Source organism: Rhineura floridana, chromosome 3 (assembly GCF_030035675.1).
Source record: "Rhineura floridana isolate rRhiFlo1 chromosome 3, rRhiFlo1.hap2, whole genome shotgun sequence".
NCBI lineage: Eukaryota > Metazoa > Chordata > Lepidosauria > Squamata > Rhineuridae > Rhineura > Rhineura floridana.
This window is the reverse complement of record NC_084482.1, coordinates 218,762,159-218,781,455: the sequence shown is the minus strand read 5'-3', so window position 1 is coordinate 218,781,455 and position 19,297 is coordinate 218,762,159. Positions and strand designations below refer to the sequence as shown.

The 19,297-nt window shown below is 44.1% G+C and overlaps 1 protein-coding gene across 1 annotated transcript; it reads left to right on the top strand.

The window, feature by feature from the left end:
* Positions 1-2,879: 2,879 nt before the first annotated feature.
* On the top strand, positions 2,880-16,100 carry LOC133378988 (vomeronasal type-2 receptor 26-like). The gene is made up of 4 exons (XM_061613601.1): positions 2,880-2,897; positions 9,659-9,886; positions 12,959-13,085; positions 15,190-16,100. The coding sequence occupies exons 1-4, from the start codon at positions 2,880-2,882 to the stop codon at positions 16,098-16,100; spliced, it is 1,284 nt and encodes a 427-aa protein (XP_061469585.1).
* Positions 16,101-19,297: the final 3,197 nt, after the last annotated feature.

Below are 19,297 nucleotides of genomic sequence, written 5' to 3'. Positions count from 1 at the left end.
AATTGTGTATTAGTGGTGGATTTATTCTGGTTTACTTTGTTTTAGCTTCTAGTGACAGTTCTGGTTTAATTTGTTCCAACACCCAATTATTTGTCTTTTTCACAGTCCGTGGTACACACAAAACTCTCCAACACCATATTTCAAATGAGTTTCTCTATGTTCTCCTTTTCTCTATATTCCCCGTTCATTATTATTCTAAAAATGCTAACCATTGAGCTCTCTTTCTCATTTCCTTCAACCCATCCCCCACCCCTTTCTCATCATGGTATTGGTGTTGGTGGAGACGCTTCTTGGCTTGGCAGGATCAAGGCTCGCCCTTTTGTCAGGTGGAATGAGGTGGACACATCCAGAGGCAGTTGTTGGGGAGTGGGCAGCAGTGACGAGGTGCAGAAGAACTGAACTGGGTGTTTGCTCGAAGATATTCTGTCAAGTGTGGCTGGGGTCACTGCTGCATCACTGTTTGCCTATAGTTAAAGAACACAAAACAATTTAGAACTCAAAGGGAAATGTAGTGAATTGTGTCTTTAAGTTTGATGCACAGGAAATAAAGAGTTAACTTTCTCTAGAGGGTATTACACACCTTACGTTGTGTGTGTTGGGTGAGGCCCTAGCACAGAACAAGCTCAGATGTTTTGCTGTTTAAAGAATTATTAAATAAAGAAGCTCTATTTTATTCTCAGAGCTTTGCAGATACCATGGACTGCGAAAAAGACAAATAATTGGGTGTTAGAACAAATTAATCCAGAACTATCACTAGAAGCTAAAATGATGAAGCTGAGGTTATCCTACTTTGGACACATCATGAGAAGACATGATACATTAGAAAAGATAATAATGCTGGGAAAAACAGAAGGGAATAGAAAAAGAGGAAGGCCAAACGAGATGGATTGAATCCATCAAGGAAGCCACAGACCTAAACTCACAAGGTCTGAACAGGGTGGTTCATGACAGATGCTTTTGGAGGTCACTGATTTAAGTCGTAGTTGACTTGGAGGCACATAACAACAACAAATTTTATTCTCGGTCTCATCCTGATCAATATAACAGGTGAGATATAAATGAAATAATACATAAATAAATAAAAGAACAATATATTTGAGGGAATATTTGAAGGAATATTTGAGGGGGGGAATCCAAGAAAGCCGCTGAAGTTCAGAGCAGGGGGTTGGACTTGATGGCCTTATAGGACCCTTCCAACTCTACTAGTCTATGATAAATAGGATCACTCCACAAAGATGGAGAATTTGCAGACCACTGAAAAATCTGATGCTCAATCTAAATTCAGTGGACTTCTCACCTGTCCCTATTCAGGGTTCTAGTTCATGACTTCCTGTGGGCTTAAGTCCTCTTGATATAACATTGAAGGAGTGTTTGTGGGGGTGGAGGGTGAATTGGTAACTCCTGCACTTTAAACCACTGTGGGAACAAAACATGGCGGAAACCATAGATTCCGAGGGACTAAGAAAGGCCACCCAATCTCCAATGCCAAAGGTCAGTAGGGGAAGACAGCTTCCACCATTGGCTGAAAAACTTCCAGGTACTCTACTAGGGTTGCCAGGCTCAGGACCTAAGAATGATTCTGTATCTTTAAGAGAAGGGAAAATTCAGCCAAGTGCAGGTGTTCTTGCAACCCTGTAATGGGAAAAACCACAAGGTGGAATTCTTTGTTCCCCCTACACAACTGTTAAAGATACAGAAGATCTCTTGGTTGCCAGGCCCAGCCTCCAAGAGGTCTTCTGTATCTTTAAAAGTTGTGCAAGGGGGAGGGAGAATTCCACCTTGTGGTTTTTCCCATTACAGCATTGCAAGAACACCTGCACTTGGCTGAATTTTCCCTTCTTCTAAAGATACAGAATCATTCTCGGGCCCTGAGCCTGGCAACGCTGCCCCACCCCTGTAGACTGTGAGATGAGACAGTTTAAGAAGTGGCCTCAGTAGGGATCCTACCACCCCGGGTTACACTCATTCCTTTCTGGATTCCTGCACATGCTCGGGTGCTCAGAACAATAAAAAAATGAAAGTCCCTTGTTTTATTGTGTGTCTGTGTTGTTTTATGGGATGGAAGCACTTCTCTGTGAATTGGGATATTGCTTTGAGGCTCAAAGCAGCCTAGGTCTTCTTCCCAGTTTGTTGGAAAGTTCCTTGTGATGGAGAACGCGACTGAACTGACGCTAGACAGCACGGTGCCCGGGAGCTGACTCCAGAAAGGTCGATGCACCTGCCCCTCATGTCACAACACTCTTCTTAATATTGAAGGAGCTAAAGGACACTGCAGCAAAAATTAAAAACAGACAAACACAGCTACGTCTCTGGAATGGTTCTGTTGCCATGACTGCCCTCTCATTAAGGGTAAAATGGTCCCAGGCTATGGTCTGAAGGCACATGAGGCCAGCACCTTGCTGAAGCTAAGCAGGGTCAGGTCTGGTCAGTACCTGGATGGGAGACTGCCTGAGAACCATATGTAAACCGCCTTGCGTTTCTATCATGAAAAGAAAAGAAAGGTGGGGTATAAATGTAATAAATAAATAATAAGTAAGTAAAATGCAACAACTACAGCAATGGTGCCTGTTGGCCCACTCCAGTGGGTGCCCTGAAGAGTTAGTCCACAAACAGGGTTGCACACTGATTTTTGGAGAACTCTGGCGCTGGTAGTTTTTTTTGGGGGGGGGGGGAGGAACAATATGGTTTTCCCAGCAGTCGAAATTGTGACTCTTTGTAAAACTGGCTTCTAAAGCAACAGAGGGGCCATTGGGAAGGGCCAGGCCAGACAACTTGGCAGACATTTTCTGGCTAGGGAGAGATGCCATGACAGATGGGGGGAGGAACTGCTTAAGAACATGAGGAGCAAATCCTATTGGGGTGACCAATACATGGGCGAGATGCATCAAAAGCCTGAGGTATTTTGAAAATGTCTTAAAAGAACAAGTATTTTGACCCTCTTCAACACGAACTTTGCAAAGTTCACCTGGCCCCTCACTGGCCCATCTCAGACAAAGCAGCCCCATCAGGCAGTGCTTTCTTGCAAGTATGTTTTCCCTCCATTTCTGCACCTTCTCCTTGAGCCATCTAACAATGGCAGTAATGGTGCTGGGTGCCTGCTCCGGAGGGTGCCCTGAAGGGTTATTCACAAAGAGAGTTGCACACTGACTTTTGGAGAACTCTGATGTTTGGGGGGAGGGAGGAAGGTTTGGGTTTTCTATTCAAAAATTGATGCTTTGCTTATAAAATGCTTCTCCAGCAACAGAGGGGCCATTGGAAAAGGCTGGACAACTTGGCAGACATTTTTAGGCTAGGGAGAGCCCCCATGACAGCTGGGGGGGACTACTTCCTAACTTCCTAACTGTTAGAGCCATACGAAGATGGAATCAATTACCTAGAGAGTTAGTGGGCTCTCTGACACTGGAGGCATTCAAGCGGCAGCAGGACAGCCATCTGTCGGGAATGTTTTGATTTGGATTCCTGCATTGAGCAGGGGGTTGGACTTGATGGCCTTATAGACCCCTTCCAACTCTACTATTCTATGATACTTCAGAAAATGGGGAGCAATTCCTATTGGGGTGACACAATATATATCCTAAGAGAATGAATATTTCAATCCTTCCTCCTATGAAAGCATTTCTTCATTGCCAAGTTCACCTGCCCCCCTCACTGGCCCATCTCAGACTCGGCATTGGTGATTTCTCGCAAACATGTTTTTCTGCACCTCCTCCTTGAGCCGTGCAGAGCCTCCAGGAGGTTCCAGAGGCGAACCTTCCAGTTATAATTATCAAAATCATAGTGTTCCTCTCCTCTCACCAAAGCTCCAGGGGTTTCCCCTGAGACTGATAGGCTAAACATCAGAATCAAGGAGAACATTAGGTAACTTCTTACCTGACAAAATTATGATATAAATTCTTCCTCTCCTGTTCATTTTGAAGTCCTGTGCGACTTCAGCACCTGGCCTGAGATTTAGGGTGGGCACGGACCGCACCACTGGGAAGCTCCCTGCCGCTGCCTTTAGATCTGAATCCAAAGCTGGACTCCAGTTGTGTCACTGAAGTCACTGCTGCCGTCACAAGGGAGGTGTCTTGTCACTGGCTCAGCTAAAATTATCTCCCTGCTACGTCTGCTGCAGCTTCTGCTGTTAATGCCTCATGGAGTCTGTGGGATGCTGGGGGCTGTTTAATCTGACCGGGTATCAAAATCAACCACTGAATTATTACAGGCCAGGAGACTACCTTGTTGGTGGTGTCATCTCTCCAAAGGTTGCTAAATTTGAACCATACAGCTTCTTCCAACCCCCCTTAACCAGGCTTACTGAGTAAGTAAACTGTGTTCTGATGGATGCAACTGTGCCCCCCCCCTGCACTCTTTCGACTGTCTCGAACTACCATGGAAAGACCATGTCTCCTGGTCCCCATGGCAAACTTTGTACTTTCTCCCTGAGTTTAGCAAATACAAAGGCAGTATCTGGACCACTAATGATCACATTGTGCCCTGTATCCACGGAGGTTCATTTTGAACAGTGAAATATGATGGTAATTTATTATGGGGTAATTTGGTTTTTCTGGCACAATTATACAGCCACAAGAGTTATTTGGGCTGATTGCAGGTGTTGCCACCACCCACCACATGCTCAGAGGCACATGTTACTAAATTCTTCCAAGCTACACAGGAAGCGGATTGGACTGTGAAAGACCAACCCAAATGGTGCTTGCATTTGTAGGGCAGTACAATATCTCAGAGAGGAGGTCAGGTCTCCTGGTCCCCTGGTGCATTCACTATAGCTGCCCAAATTCCCTACTTTTTAAAGTTTGATAGAAATATCTGTTGACTCTATGTACAGTCTTAAACCACAAGGTTTGTTTGTTTGTTTGCCTATTAGTGAATTCCAGCCAAAAGAACAAACACCCTTTTTGCTTTTATACGTGTAGTTTAGCAGAGCTGCAGTGTGTAGGTAAAGTGAGTCTTTCTTGGAGGTCTAAACACAAATGCCAGTGCACGGCTTCCCCTTCTGACCGCAGCATAACTGCCTAATATAGTGGTAGGAAGTGTTGTTGGGTAAACTTGAATCACATGAATTCTCAAGTAAGAACCAAATCCATTCTGTCATTGAACATTTGGAGGAAGGGGAATGGCAAGCAGTGCAAGCAATGGCCACTGTGAGAACAGGATGCTGGACTAGATGGGCCACTGGCCTGATCCAGCAGGCTCTTCTTATGTTCTTATGTTCTTATGAATGTTCACTCAGCATTCATTGGTGTAACATTCGTGATGTTACCCACAAGTACTTTCTGCTGATATTTTTGGAGCAGATTTTTTTTTTAGTGTGATTTTTTAAATACCTTCTCCAGTCCCTTTCTGAAGGAATCACTTGGAAGGAATTGGCATAATTAAGTGTCCCAAGTCTGGCCATGCCCTTGCCTTGAGACCGAGGAAAGAGAAAACAAAAGGCAAGGAAAATCTCCCCCTACAGTGAAAGGCAGGTCTCTCTTTTATGAAAATTGAAATGGACGGCCTTCAAGTTGATCCCGATTTATGGCTACGCTATGAATGGGGTTTTCATGGTAAGCAGTATTCAGAGGGGGTTTCCCATTGCCTCCCTCTGAGGCTGAGGGGCAGTGACTGGCCCAAGGTCACCCAGTGAGCCTCGTGGCTGTGTGGGGATTCGAACATTGGTCTCCCAGGTCATAGTCTAACACTTCAGCCACTACACCACACTGGCTCCCTCCCCACACACACACCCTCCCCAGCTGGCTAGGACCTGCTCAGCTTGCCACAGCTGCACAAGCCAGCCCCTTCCTTGTCTGCAACTTCCAGCTGGGGGGCAACTGGGCTCCTTGGGACTATGCAGCTTGCCCACGGCTGCACAGGTGGCAGGGCATGTAACCCCTGAGCCACTCACTGTGGGGTGATCTTTAGGTGGTCCTTGACCCCCAGGAGACATGAGCGGGGATTTGAACTCACAGACTCTGGACTCCCAGCCAGGCTCTCCTCCCCACTGTGCTATATAGCTGGGTGCAATATTAGATTGAGAAAGTCTGGCTCAGGCAACTCTTTCTCTCATGCCCAACATAAAACCACCACATCCCTAAGATTTTGTAGCCAGTATTGTGCACCTCAGCTGATTGTACTCGCAGAAAGGAGACACAAGGGCACAAGAAGGGCTTTTGGACTGCCCATAACTAGTCAGGCTTAAAGTTGTGCTTCTTGACATAAAGCACAATGCGAGCCAGAAGTCATTCCCAGTAAGCCCAATGTGGCTTCCTTCCAAGTAAGTGGGTATAGGATTGCAGGCTTATCCTTTCTAGAGCTGAGGATGACCACTCCCCTTCAACACAGATGCATTTGTGCCACCGTGGCCATTAAAAAGCCAAGACCAGGAAAGCTACAGCTGCCTTTGAGCAGTTTTGCAACATTCCATTAACCCTAAAAATATATAGTTGATTTTGTCCTTTGAAGATTGCAGAGGATTTCCCCCACACAAGCAGTAACTTCCCAATGTTTCTTTTTAAGCGACAAATGGATATTCACCTTGCAGCCAACTTGTCCCCCACCCCACACCCCTAATTTGGGAATAAGCTATTGTGAGATCCATGGTTTCTGGAAAGCCCCTTCAGTTTGTAACAGAAAGAACGTGGCATTTGGTTTTCACTGAATAGAGAAAGGTGATATGCTCACAACTGTTTGTCTACTTGCAGTTTAACTCTAGCAAGCTACTGGCATATCCTGTCCTTCTTGTTTGCCACCCAAGAGATCAACCAGGATCCGAAGCTGTTGCCGAACATCACCCTGGGCTACAGCCTTTATGACACCTATTTTGATGGCAGACTCACTACTGATGCCATGTTGGACATGCATTCTGATGGGGAAAAGGGCATTCCAAACTATAACTGTGGCAGATGGAAGAACATGTTAGTTGTAACTGAAAGGGCTGAATCTGACATCTCCATCCACATTTCAGGCCTGACAGGAATCTACAAAATCCCACAGGTAGAAACTGGGATGATTGTGTGTGAGAGAGAGAGAGGGAGGGGGGGAGGGAGGGAGGCTTTGGAATGCTGTTATTTTGATGCTGGTTGGGGTGACCCCCAATGATAAGCACTGCACAAAGGTTGAAACGGTGGATGCTGGTGGCTCTATGTCCATGGGCCATGGTTATCCTGGAGCTGTCCTTAGTGCTGAAACCTATTCTCAAAAGAGTGGATTCCATTGTCCCACTGAATTGAGCTATATGACTTTTTTTGCTAGCTTTTAATAATTCCAGGTTAATAAATATCTGATATTCTTCCTTTCCTCACCAGGTCAGCCTTGGTCTTACTCTTAATGATAAAACCCAGTTCCCTTTCATTTACCGGATGGTTCCAAAGGAAGACACTCAGTACCTGGGGATCATCCAACTGCTCCTTCATTTTGGATGGACATGGATTGGCCTGTTTGCTCCAGACAATGACAGTGGAGAAAGGTTCTTGAACACCTTGACATCTCTGATGATCAGCAGTGGGATTTGTGTGGCCTTTTCAGAAAGAGTATTAATGCGAGCTCTGTACCAAATGTTTTTACATAGTGAACCACCTGTCATATGGAGAACAGTCAATGCATTTGTCTACTATGGGGATGCTCAACATGAATTTGGCCCAATCTTTGTGATACAGAGAATACTTAATAAGATACAAACTGGGGCAAAAGTGTGGATCACAATAGTTCTTCAGGACATCAACGTAAATTTGTCTTATAGAAATTTGTTCATGTACACTCATGGTTCTTTGTCCTTCATAATGAAGACCAGGAAAAGGACAAAACATGACTACTATGTGCCAAGATCCATAGCAACACAACAGTTTTGGAATAAATCATTTCACTGTTTATGTCCAGAAGATGACTTGCCCATGAAAGATTGGACAAGATGCACAGAGAAGGAGAAACTGGAGATTTTGTCCCAAGAGGAGCTTGAGAGAGCCCTTTCCCAAGACAGCTACATCACTTACAACAGTATGCAAGCTGTGGCACTTGCCTTAAATTCTGTATACTCATCCAGATCCCAGCGGACACTGATGGTGGGGAGAGGAGACAACTTGGGACTTCCAAAGCTCCAGCCATGGCAGGTATTCCATTTCTTTTTGCAACATGATTGAAAAATGAAATCCATTGTTGAACTCTAGAATCCTCATCTTGCATCCAGTGTCAAATATGATAATCATGCAATCCCACCCCCAGTTTGTGAGGCAATCCAGCTTGTGAGTGTCCAGATACAGGTCAACTGTCTTGCCTGCTCTGGTGACACCAGAAGACACTCCCTGGTTCAGTAGGACCTCCCTGATGCCCTGAGAGAGATCCACTTTTCTTAGGTGAAGTTAAATTCTCCTCATGACCCCCTCTGTCTCTGCAGGGTCTTGTTTAATAGGCTTTCCCACTGGAGGATGGCTTCATCTATACAGGAGTTCCTTCAGACAGGAGAACTGTTCTTGACTCTTTAAGAACATAAGAATAGCCCAGCAGCTGAATCAGACCAAACAGCAGACCAGAGATGGGAGAGAATTTTGCTAAACATTTAACATGTCACAGGACTTCCCAATACTCCACATGCTCCCTGTCTCTGCAGATCAATCCTGAATACTGCAAGTTTCCCTGGCTTTTCCCAACACCTTTTTTAAAAAGGCATTGAACTTTGACTTGCTGATGTGAAACTAACACACTGGGTAGAGGTTTCCATTCCTTTCTAAAATGATTTCAAAAAAAGAATTGTTATTTTTCAGGAGGGTAAAAAATCAGAATGGTAAAAGCGAAAGATAGTGAAAAAGTAACTAACCCAAAATAGAACTACCTGTCAGTTTGACAGAATGCAAATTGAACAGGCACCAGCAAATGGATCCCATCCCTAGGTCAGACCATAATGCTCTCACAAGAGCCAACAAATGCATCTGGAAAGCCTTCAATCAGAACAAGCATATTCACTAATAGGCAAAAAACCTTGCAGTTTAAGAACATACCTATAGCCCACAGATCTTTCTATCAAACTTTAAAAAGCAGGGAAATGGTGCAGCTGTAGTGAATGCACCAGGGGAGCAGGAGACCTGACCTCCTCTCTGAGATATTGGACTGCCTTACAAAGTTGTCAAAATGCAAACACCATTTGGGTTGGTCTTTCACAGTCCAATCCACTTGCTGTGTAGCTTGGAAGAATTTGGTAACAAGAAGAGGAACTTATTAGAGGTCGCTGATTCATAGGGTTGCCATAAGTTGTAATCAACTTGAAGGCACATAACAACAACAAAACCGAATGGAGGTAGAAACTGGAGTGTTTGAAGGATCTGTATTTGTCCCTGTGCTGTTTAGTTTGTTTATAAAGAATCTAGAGTTAGGGGTGAGTGGCAGAGTGTTCAGTTTGGTAAAAATAAACATTTAGATCTATTGAATTCCCCTTTATTTTATTAATGCAGTGGAAGGGGACTAGCACCTCCATGTTAGCAATGGATTCAGTTGTAATAGCTTGATCTTCTCCTGCCCACCCTTCCACCCCTCCACTATTTCTTATTGCCATTTGGATTGTTTAACTGGCTGTTTTTTTTTAATTGTTTTCATTTCTTGTAATATTCTTTTTGTGATGTGCAATCCTATCCTAGGCTCTGAAACAGGGGTTCACATTTTCTTAACGCTGGTGTATTCTCTGGCATTGTAGTTTCATCCTTTCTTAAGGAAAGTCCAGTTTTCTAACACTTCTGTGGGTGGACTGTATTTGGATGAGAAAGGGGAGCTGGCAGCCGACTACGATATTGTGAACTGGGTGCTTTTTCCCAATAAATCTCGTGGCAGAGTGAAAGTTGGGAGTCTAGAGAGAGAGGCATTGTCGGACCTGAAGCTCACTGTTAACCTGGAAGCCATTGTGTGGCCCGCGCACTTTAACAAGGTATAGGACATTAGTGGTGTCATTTTTTAGAATAAAAATTAAATTGGAAGGTGTGGTTATTTTCCCCCAGTCCTAACTAACTCTCTCCTGGGAAGGAGGCCAATCCTCCTAGAGCTCACACACTATACTAGAGTGGGGTGAGGAAATACAGTCACATACACTGTCCCTGACTGAGTTTCCTCATCTCTATTAGATGCTAAGCTGAAGGGAAGTGTGGGGAAGTCCACTTGCTTCTTGTTGCTTGATGCCCACCTCATCCAAATCTTCCTATTTTAAGGATTATTTCCCCTCTTCTTTAAAAGAGGATATTTCTCTGCATAGGTAGTGAGTCACTGTCTGTGGGTGCACCTATTTTGCTGATGCACCAATCCCCAAGGGCCTACCCACTTTGCTAATATAGAAACAAACTGGGGACATGCAAGATATCAGGTGGCGGAGAGCGATGGAAGCTCTGTCATCCTTCTGATTGTGAAGAGCAAAGTAGGCATGTTCTCCAGCCAGGGGGTATATTGTGGGACCACTGTAAACCACCCCTCTCCATGCTGTAATGCCACAACCAAAGATTGAGTGACATGTCACCATTGTAGAGTGCTGTAGAGAAACCAGCGTTCTAGGCTTTTATGCAGTGTCACAGTTGATTTTTATTTATTTATTTATTATTTTATTTATATCCTGCCCTTCCTCCCAGCAGGAGCCCAGGGTGGAAATATTATGCTATTATGCAATATTATGATATTGATATTATGACTGCCTTTCTTCTTTCATCTTTAAAAGATGATGTTTCTCTGCATAAGTAAAGAGTCATTGTCTGTGGTTGCACCCATTTTGCGGATGCACCAGTCGACGAGGGCCTACCCACTTTGCTACTAGAGGAATAAACTGGGGACATGCAAGAAGGTGGTGTAATATTATGATATTGATATTATGACTGCCTTTCTTCTGATTAGTTCTGACTCTGTCCTGCCCTTTTGTTGTTATATACCTTCAAGTTGATTACGACTTATGGTGACCCTATGAATCAGCAACCCATGGTATCAGCAAAGCTCTCCTCCAACACCGCATTTCAAATGAGTTGATTTTTCTCTTATCCACTTTTTTGTTCAGCTTTCACATCCATACATAGAGATCAGGAATACCATGGTCTGAATGATCCTGACTTTAGTGTTCAGTGATACATCTTTACATCTGAGGACCTTTTCTACTTCTCTCATAGCTGCCCTCTCCAGTCCTAGCCTTCTTCTGATTTCTTGACTATTGTCTCCCTTTTGGTTGATGATTGTGCCAAGGTATTGATAATCCTTGACAAGTTTACTGTCCTTGTTGTCAACTGTAAAGTTACATAAATCTGCTGTTGTCATTACTTTAGTCTTCTTGACATACAGCTGTAGTTCTGCCCTTATGGAGCGACAAAAACCTATGCATTGTATAATTATAGAATTATAGAGTTGGAATGGGCCACAAGGCCAAAGAGTCTAACCCCCTGCTCAGTGCAGGAATCCAACTTAAGGCATACCTGGCAGGTAGCTGTAAAGCTGCTTCTTGAATATCTCCAGTGTTGGAGAGCCTACCACCTCCCTAGGTAATTGGATCCATTGCCATACTACTCTACCAGGAGGCTTGTCCTGATGTTCAGTCAAAATCTGGTTTCCTGTAAGTTGAGCCCATTATTCCGTGTCCTGCACTCTGGGATAATTGAGAAGAGATCCTGGCCCTCCTTTGTGTGACAACCTTTCAAGTACTAAATGTAAACGTACTGCCTTCAAGTCGATTCCGACTTATGGTGACCCTATGAATAGGGTTTTCATGAGGCTGAGAAGCAGTGACTGGCCCAAGGTCACCCATTGAGCTTCATGGCTATGTGAGGATTCAAATCCTGGTTTCCCAGGTTGTAGTCCAACACCTTAACCACTACACCATGCTGAAGAGTACTATCATACTCTCAGTCTTCTCTTCTCAAGGCTAAACATGCCCAGTTCTTTCAGTCTTTACCCACTGGGCTTTGTTTCCATTTCCCTGATCATCCTTGTTGCCCTCTTCTGAATCTGTTCCAGTTTATCTGCATCCTACTTAAAGTGTGGTAACTGGATGCAGTAGTCAATATGAGGCCTAACCAGTGCCCAGTACAGGGGAACTAGTACTTCATACAAATTGGAAACTATATGTCTGTTAATGCAGTCTAAAATAGCATTTGCCTGTTTTGCAGCCACATCACACCGTTGGCTCATATTCATCTTGTGATCAACAACAATTCCAATATCCTTCTTGGATGTAGTATCGCTGTGCCAAGTATCCAACTACTTATAACTATGCATTTGGTTTATTTTTCGTGGGTGTAGAACTTTTCATTTATCCTTGTTAAATTTCATCATATTATTTTTAGCCCAATGATCCAAACTATCAAGATCATATTTATTTATTTACTTATTTATTTATTTTATTATACTTGTATACAGTCCCATAGCTGAAGCTCTCTGGGCAGTTTACAGTAACTAAAAACATTTAAACAAATCCAATTTAAAACAGATGTTATAAAAACAATTTAAAACACAATTTTAAAATTTAAACAGTATAAAACACATGCTAAAATGCCTGGGAGAAGAGGAAAGTCTTGACCTGGTGCCAAAAAGAGAACAGTGTTGGTGCCAGGTGCACCTCGTCAATGAGGTCATTCCATAATTTGGGGGCCACCACTGAGAAGGCCCTCTCCCTTGTTCCCATCCTCCGAGCTTCCCTTGGAGTAGGCACCCGGAGGAGGGCCTTTGATCTTGAACTTAGTATACGGGTGGGTTTGTATTGGGAGAGGAATTCCATCAGGTATTCTGGTCCCAAGCCGTGTAAGGCTTTATAGGTCAAAACCAGCACCTTTGATTCTGTCCTCAGGGGCATTAGCTATCCCTCCCAATATTGCATCATCTGCAAATCTGATAAAATGTGAGAGTCAAAGTAGATTCTCAATATGCACTCGTGTGTTTTCCTCAAAAAAAGGTAGGGACTAGGGTCCTTTCCAGTTAGGTCCTTTTCAAATTCTATGATTCACTCTCATACTCCTAATAATTTCTGCTTTATGGTTAGACCGTGCCTCGTTCAAGGTGTACAGAAAGCTGTCATCCTGGATACGCCAAAGTGGCTAAGGAAGGAGAGCCAGTTTGCTGTTATGCTTGTGCTCCATGTGCAGAAGGAACCATCTCCACTCAGGAAGGTGAGTGACTTCAAGGGAGAAGGCATTCCCTGAGATAAAATAAATAGGGGACAAAGATTTACCCAGAGACATTTTCACTGAAGATTCTCAAGTCATTTTTGAATTTGGATCCTTTCTTGGCTACTGAAGTTCGAACATCCATAATGAAGTGTTTCTCAAACTATGACTAGATGGACGTGGGCCTCATTTGAAGCAAGAGTTGAAAATGCACTGCCTACATTAGCATTTTTTTAATCATCCAAGCAAACATTTGAACACTGATCACAACCACAGACAGCCCCTTTAATCTCACTTATTCCATAGCTAAGAAGATAAACAAGGCAAACAAAGCAGTTGGACATTCAATAGCACTTCATCAGTTGGACCTCCCATCTTGTCGTAGCTGCACTTTTAAATAAATGATTGGAATTTGTAATAGAATACTGCTGACTAGTAATAAATTGTTCCAGATCAACAATTATTGGTTTCTTTCAAAACTGACCTGAACGTTCTTAGTTTTGGAAATAATGGTCTCCTTTTTCCCTAGTTGGATTCCATAGTTCCATTGTTGTAAACCGTCCAGAGAGCTTCGGCTATGGGGCGGTATACCAATGCAATCAATCAATCAATCCAGCGTCGGAGAGCCCACTACCTCTCTAGGACATTGGTTCCATTGTTGTATGGCTCTAACAGGAAGTTTTTCCTGATGTCCAGTCGAAGTCTGCATTTCTGCACCTTGAGCCCATTATTCCGTGTCCTGCACTCTGGGATCGAGAAGAGATCCCGGCCCTCCTCTGCGTGACAACCTTTCATGTACTTGGAGTGCTATCATACCTCCCCTCAGTCTTCTCTTCTCCAGGCTAAACATGCCCAGTTCTTTCAGTCTCTCCTCATAGGGCTTTGTTTCCAAAGCCCTAGATGTCCTATTGGCTTTTGGTGCCAAGCACCAGTAGCTCCCAGCATTTGTGGTGAACCAGTTCCACACTTGGGAGTGAGAGCTGGCAAGAGCATGGCAAGTGCAAGGTTGTGCCTTGCAAAGGAGGAAGAGAAAGAAAGAGGATGGAGAACACGAGAAGGACATTTGGAGGGAGGGAGGTGAAAAAGGATGTTTCATGTTCACAAACCCAGACCCCAGTCCGCCTTCCTTCCCACCTGGTCTCTGGTCTAGCACACGTAGCTCTGTTCCATCACCTCACCATTTCTGCCCACACCCCAGAAACTGCCACCTCACTCTGACTAATGGTAGGGCCAGCCGTGCTCCTGCCAAACCGTGAAGCCTCTCCCCCGCCCCCATGGAGAAAGGGCTGGAGGGGGAGACACTGAAGGAATTTAACCAGAAAACAAAAGGCTAAAAATAAAATAATACCAATAAATGGAATGTAGAGAAGTGTGGTAAGAGGGTAGGTTGTTACAGTATTATTATTATTATTATTATTATTATTATTATTATATACATGTGGAATAAACAGTATAAGAGGAGAAGCTGTTACAGGGAGACCAAGTGAATGCAAAAGGGGGTTGAAATCAAGTGGCAGTTTTTTTGCGGGGGACAAATGGAGTTTGAAAGGAGAAAGGCTGAAGAAAAGGACAAGAGATGAATAAAAAAAGTGCTAAGAGACGTGAGGGAGGGAAGAAAAAAACGTACCTTCCCTTAGAGCTTCGGGATCAGTATATTCTGCCTAAAACAGGGAGGCTGAGTCACAATGTTTTTAGATACAGTCTTTGTACTTAAAGTGCAAATATCAGAATTATGGAACTCCCTGACACAAGCAAACTGCCAGAAGGAAATCACTGAGGCAAAGACTGTAGCAATGTGCATAGGAATTGTAGTTACTAGGCTCAGTCACTTCCATGTGTTCCCAAAAGGCCCTGGGGAGAGAAAGTTTGTGAACCCGTGTCATATCATTGAATTGAAAGGCGTTACTTTGGGAAGCAAACTGCAGAGACCAAGCGTGGAGAGGGCTTGATGGAGGCTGCCCCATTGTATACCCCTGGTAATGACAGTCTGTTCTATGAGTGATTGGGACAGAATAATCACTAAAGATATATGCGTGCTTCCACTCTGTTTATTCTAGATTATTATCTTTCACCCTGAAACATATACTGTCTGTCCTCTTCTTTTCAGATGCAGACCAGTGTGCCAAATGTCCAGAAGATCAGCATCCAAACAAGGACAGAGATCAGTGTATCCCCAAGATCATTACCTTTTTGTCCTATGAAGAATATTTGGGGATCCTCTTGGCTTCCTTTGCTCTGTTCTTGTCTTTAACCACAGGAATTGTGTTAGGAATTTTCATTAAATTCCTAGAAACACCAATAGTCAAAGCCAACAACAGGGACCTCTCCTACATCCTCCTCGTCTTCCTCCTGCTTTCCTTCTTGTCTTCATTTCTGTTCATCGGCCAGCCCAGGAAAGTGACCTGCCTTCTCCGACAAACAGCCTTCAGCATCATCTTCTCGGTTGCTGTCTCTTCTGTCTTGGCAAAAACAATCACTGTAGTACTGGCCTTCCTGGCCACAAAGCCAGAGAACAAAGTGAGGAGATGGTTGGGGAAGAGTCTGGCCAACTCCATCATCATTTCATGTTCCAGTGTCCAAGTTGTCATCTGCACCATCTGGCTGGGGATGTCGCCCCCATTCCCAGATTCTGACATGCATTCTCAACCTGGAGAGATCATCCTGCAATGCAACGAAGGGTCTGTTGCCATGTTTTATGGTTCCCTGGGCTACATGGGCTTCCTGGCTGCCATCTGCTTCACGGTGGCTTTCCTGGCCAGGAAACTGCCTGGGGCCTTCAATGAAGCCAAGCTGATCACCTTCAGCATGCTGGTCTTCTGCAGTGTTTGGGTCTCCTTTGTGCCCACCTACCTGAGCACGAAGGGGAAATACATGGTAGCCGTGCAGGTCTTCTCCATCTTGGCCTCCAGTGCTGGGCTTTTGGGCTGCATCTTCATTCCCAAGTGCTACATTATTGTATTCAGGCCTGATCTGAATACAAAGGAATACCTGATGACAAAAACTAAAGATGGCAATTGATGCCCAACAAAGCAGTATTGAAACCCCACATACCAGTTATGTGAATGTAGCTCTTTAGATATAAACCTCTCGTCCTTTCACATAACGAACAATGAAAATGATTTCATAATGACTCAACAATGGCCACAAGCCCTTTGGGCTTAACGTTTTACATGTATCGCTTTACCAATTCCCACTAAATACCTGATCAACCACACTTGTCTTTACGGAGCTGTATTGGATTGTAAGATGGGGTCATGTGTGAATTGGTGCAGGAGTCCCATACAGTGTCCTAGAGATACATATAGTCTGCATATATAGAATCCATCTGTAATCAATAAATCTAGTGATTTCATTATTAAGGAGCATCCTCATTCAGTAATGGGACCAGTAGATCTGCTTTGGCATGGCCTTTGAGTGGATCAAACTAGTAGAATCCAAAGCAGGATCTAATGCTCATCTGGGGTCATCCTGACTGGTCTTATTTTCCAGCATATAATTTGTATTGGTGGAATCTCCATAAATACACACATACTTTTCAAAGAGCCAGTCAAAGTTATTCCTTTAGTCCACCTGTTGCCTGTCAAATTTATTTATTTATTTATTTATTGTAGGGGTCCGGTAGAGACCATTTGGGTAAAAATAAATGGAGAAACAAATAAAACCGACATGGTAGTAGGTGTCTACTACAGACCCCCTAGCCAGGAAGAGGTGGTAGACGAGGCCTTTCTCAAACAAATCTCTGAAATCTCAAGGAGGCAAGAAGTAGTAGTGATGGGGGACTTCAACTACCCAGATATCTGCTGGGAGACAAACTCTGCGAAGCACAAAGCCTCCAATAAATTCCTGATGGGCCTTGCTGATAATTTCCTCTTTCAAAAAGTAGAAGAAGGAACAAGGGGATCGGCAATCCTGGACCTGATCTTAACTAACACGGATGAATTGGTCACGGGAATTAAAGCGGTCGGTACCTTGGGGGAAAGTGACCACGTAATGCTGGAATTCAGGATTCTGGGAAAAGCCAAAGAAGAATATAGTCAAACATGGACCTTGGATTTCAGGAAAGCCGATTTTAGCAAGCTCAGGGAAATGATGGGTAGGATCCTGTGGCTAGATAGACTAAAGAAAAAGGAGCCCAAGAAGTGTGGGAGTTCATGAAGAACGTATTACAAAAAGCGCAATCGCAAACAATTCCAAAGAGGAAGAAAAATGGAAGACATTGGAAAAAGCCAATGTGGCTACACGGAAGACTGGTGGAGGAGGTAAAAGTAAAAAAGAGCATGTATAAAGAATGGAAGGAAGGACGCATCACCAAGGAAGAGTACCAACGAGCGGCTCGGGCTTGCAGGAATAGCGTAAGGAAAGCTAAAACCCAGAATGAGCTGAGGCTGGCGAGGGAAGCGAGGAACAACAAAATGGGGTTTTTCAGATATGTTCGAAGCAAGAGAAAGACCAAGGAAACGGTGGGACTGCTGCTCAATGAGGATGGCAAAATGTTGACAGATAACGAGGAAAAAGCAGAACTGCTCAACGCCTATTTTGCCTCCGTTTTCTCCCATAAAGGGAACAGTGTGCAACCTTGCATCAGTAGCAATCTCAGTAAGGGGTCGGGATTGCAGTTCGAGATTGATAAGGAGATAGTCAGGAAATACCTAGTTAACCTAAATGAGTTCAAATCTCCAGGGCCTGATGAACTGCATCCCAGAGTATTGAAGGAACTTGCGGATGTACTCTCAGAACCTCTTGCCATCATCCTTGAGAAATCCTGGAGAACGGGAGAGGTGCCGGAGGACTGGAGATGGGCAAACATCGTCCCACTCTTTAAAAAGGGTAAAAAAGAAGATCCGGGGAATTACAGGCCGGTCAGTCTGACTTCAATACTGGGAAAGATATTAGAACAGATAATAAAAGAGTCCATTGGCAACTATCTAGATGACAATGCTGTGATTAGAAGGAGCCAACATGGGTTTGTCAAGAAAAAATCCTGTCAAACTAATCTCATCTCTTTTTTTGATCGGGTCACTAGCTTAGTAGATGGCGGAAATGCTGTAGATGTCATCTATCTAGATTTCAGCAAGGCGTTTGACAAAGTCCCCCATGACCTTTTGATTAGCAAACTAGTCAAATGCAGACTACATGGAAATACTGTCAGGTGGATTCACAACTGGTTGGAAAACCGTACTCAAAGAGTGGTCATCGGTGGCTCTGCTTCGGACTGGAAGGAGGTTTCGAGTGGAGTGCCACAGGGTTCTGTCCTGGGGCCGATACTCTTCAATATTTTTATCAATGACTTAGATGATGGAGTGGAGGGAAGCCTTATGAAGTTTGCAGATGATACGAAACTGGGAGGGATAGCTAACACAATGGAAGACAGGAATAAAATCCAAAGGGACCTGGATAGACTAGAAAATTGGGCTGAAATTAATAAAATGATATTCAATAAAGACAAATGCAGGATTCTGCATTTAGGCCACAAAAACAAAATGCACGGGTACAGGATGGGAAATACCCGGCTTAGCAGTAGTGCATGTGAGAAGGACCTTGGAATTGTAGTGGATCGCAAGTTGAACATGACCCAGCAGTGTGATGCTGCGGCAAAAAAGGCAAATGTGGTTTTGGGCTGCATAAACAGAGCTATAGTTTCCAGGTTGAGGGAAGTAATAGTCCCACTATATTCTGCATTAGTCAGGCCTCATCTGGAATACTGTGTTCAGTTCTGGGTGCCTCATTTTAAGAAAGATATAGACAAGTTAGAGCGGGTTCAGAAGAGGGCGATGAGGATGATAGCCGTTATGGAGAACTAGTCTTATGAGGAAAGGTTGAAGGAACTTGGCATGTTCAGTCTGGTGAAGAGAAGGCTGAGGGGTGACATGATTGCACTCTTTAAGTACCTGAAGGGCTGTCACATACAGGAGGGTACAGATTTGTTCTCTGCTGCCCCAGAGGGTAGGACTAGGTCTAATGGTTTTAAGTTGCAGGAGCGTAGATTCAGATTGGACATTAGAAGGAACTTCTTGACAGTAAGGGCAGTTCGGCAATGGAACCGACTGCCTAGGGAGGTGGTGGAATCCCCTTCGCTGGATGTCTTCAAGCAGAGGCTGGACAGCTATCTGCGGGAGATGCTCTAGCTGTGGATTTCCTGCTGTGAGCAGGGGGTTGGACTCGATGGCCTACAAGGCCCCTTCCAACTCTATGATTCTATGATTCTATACTGCACC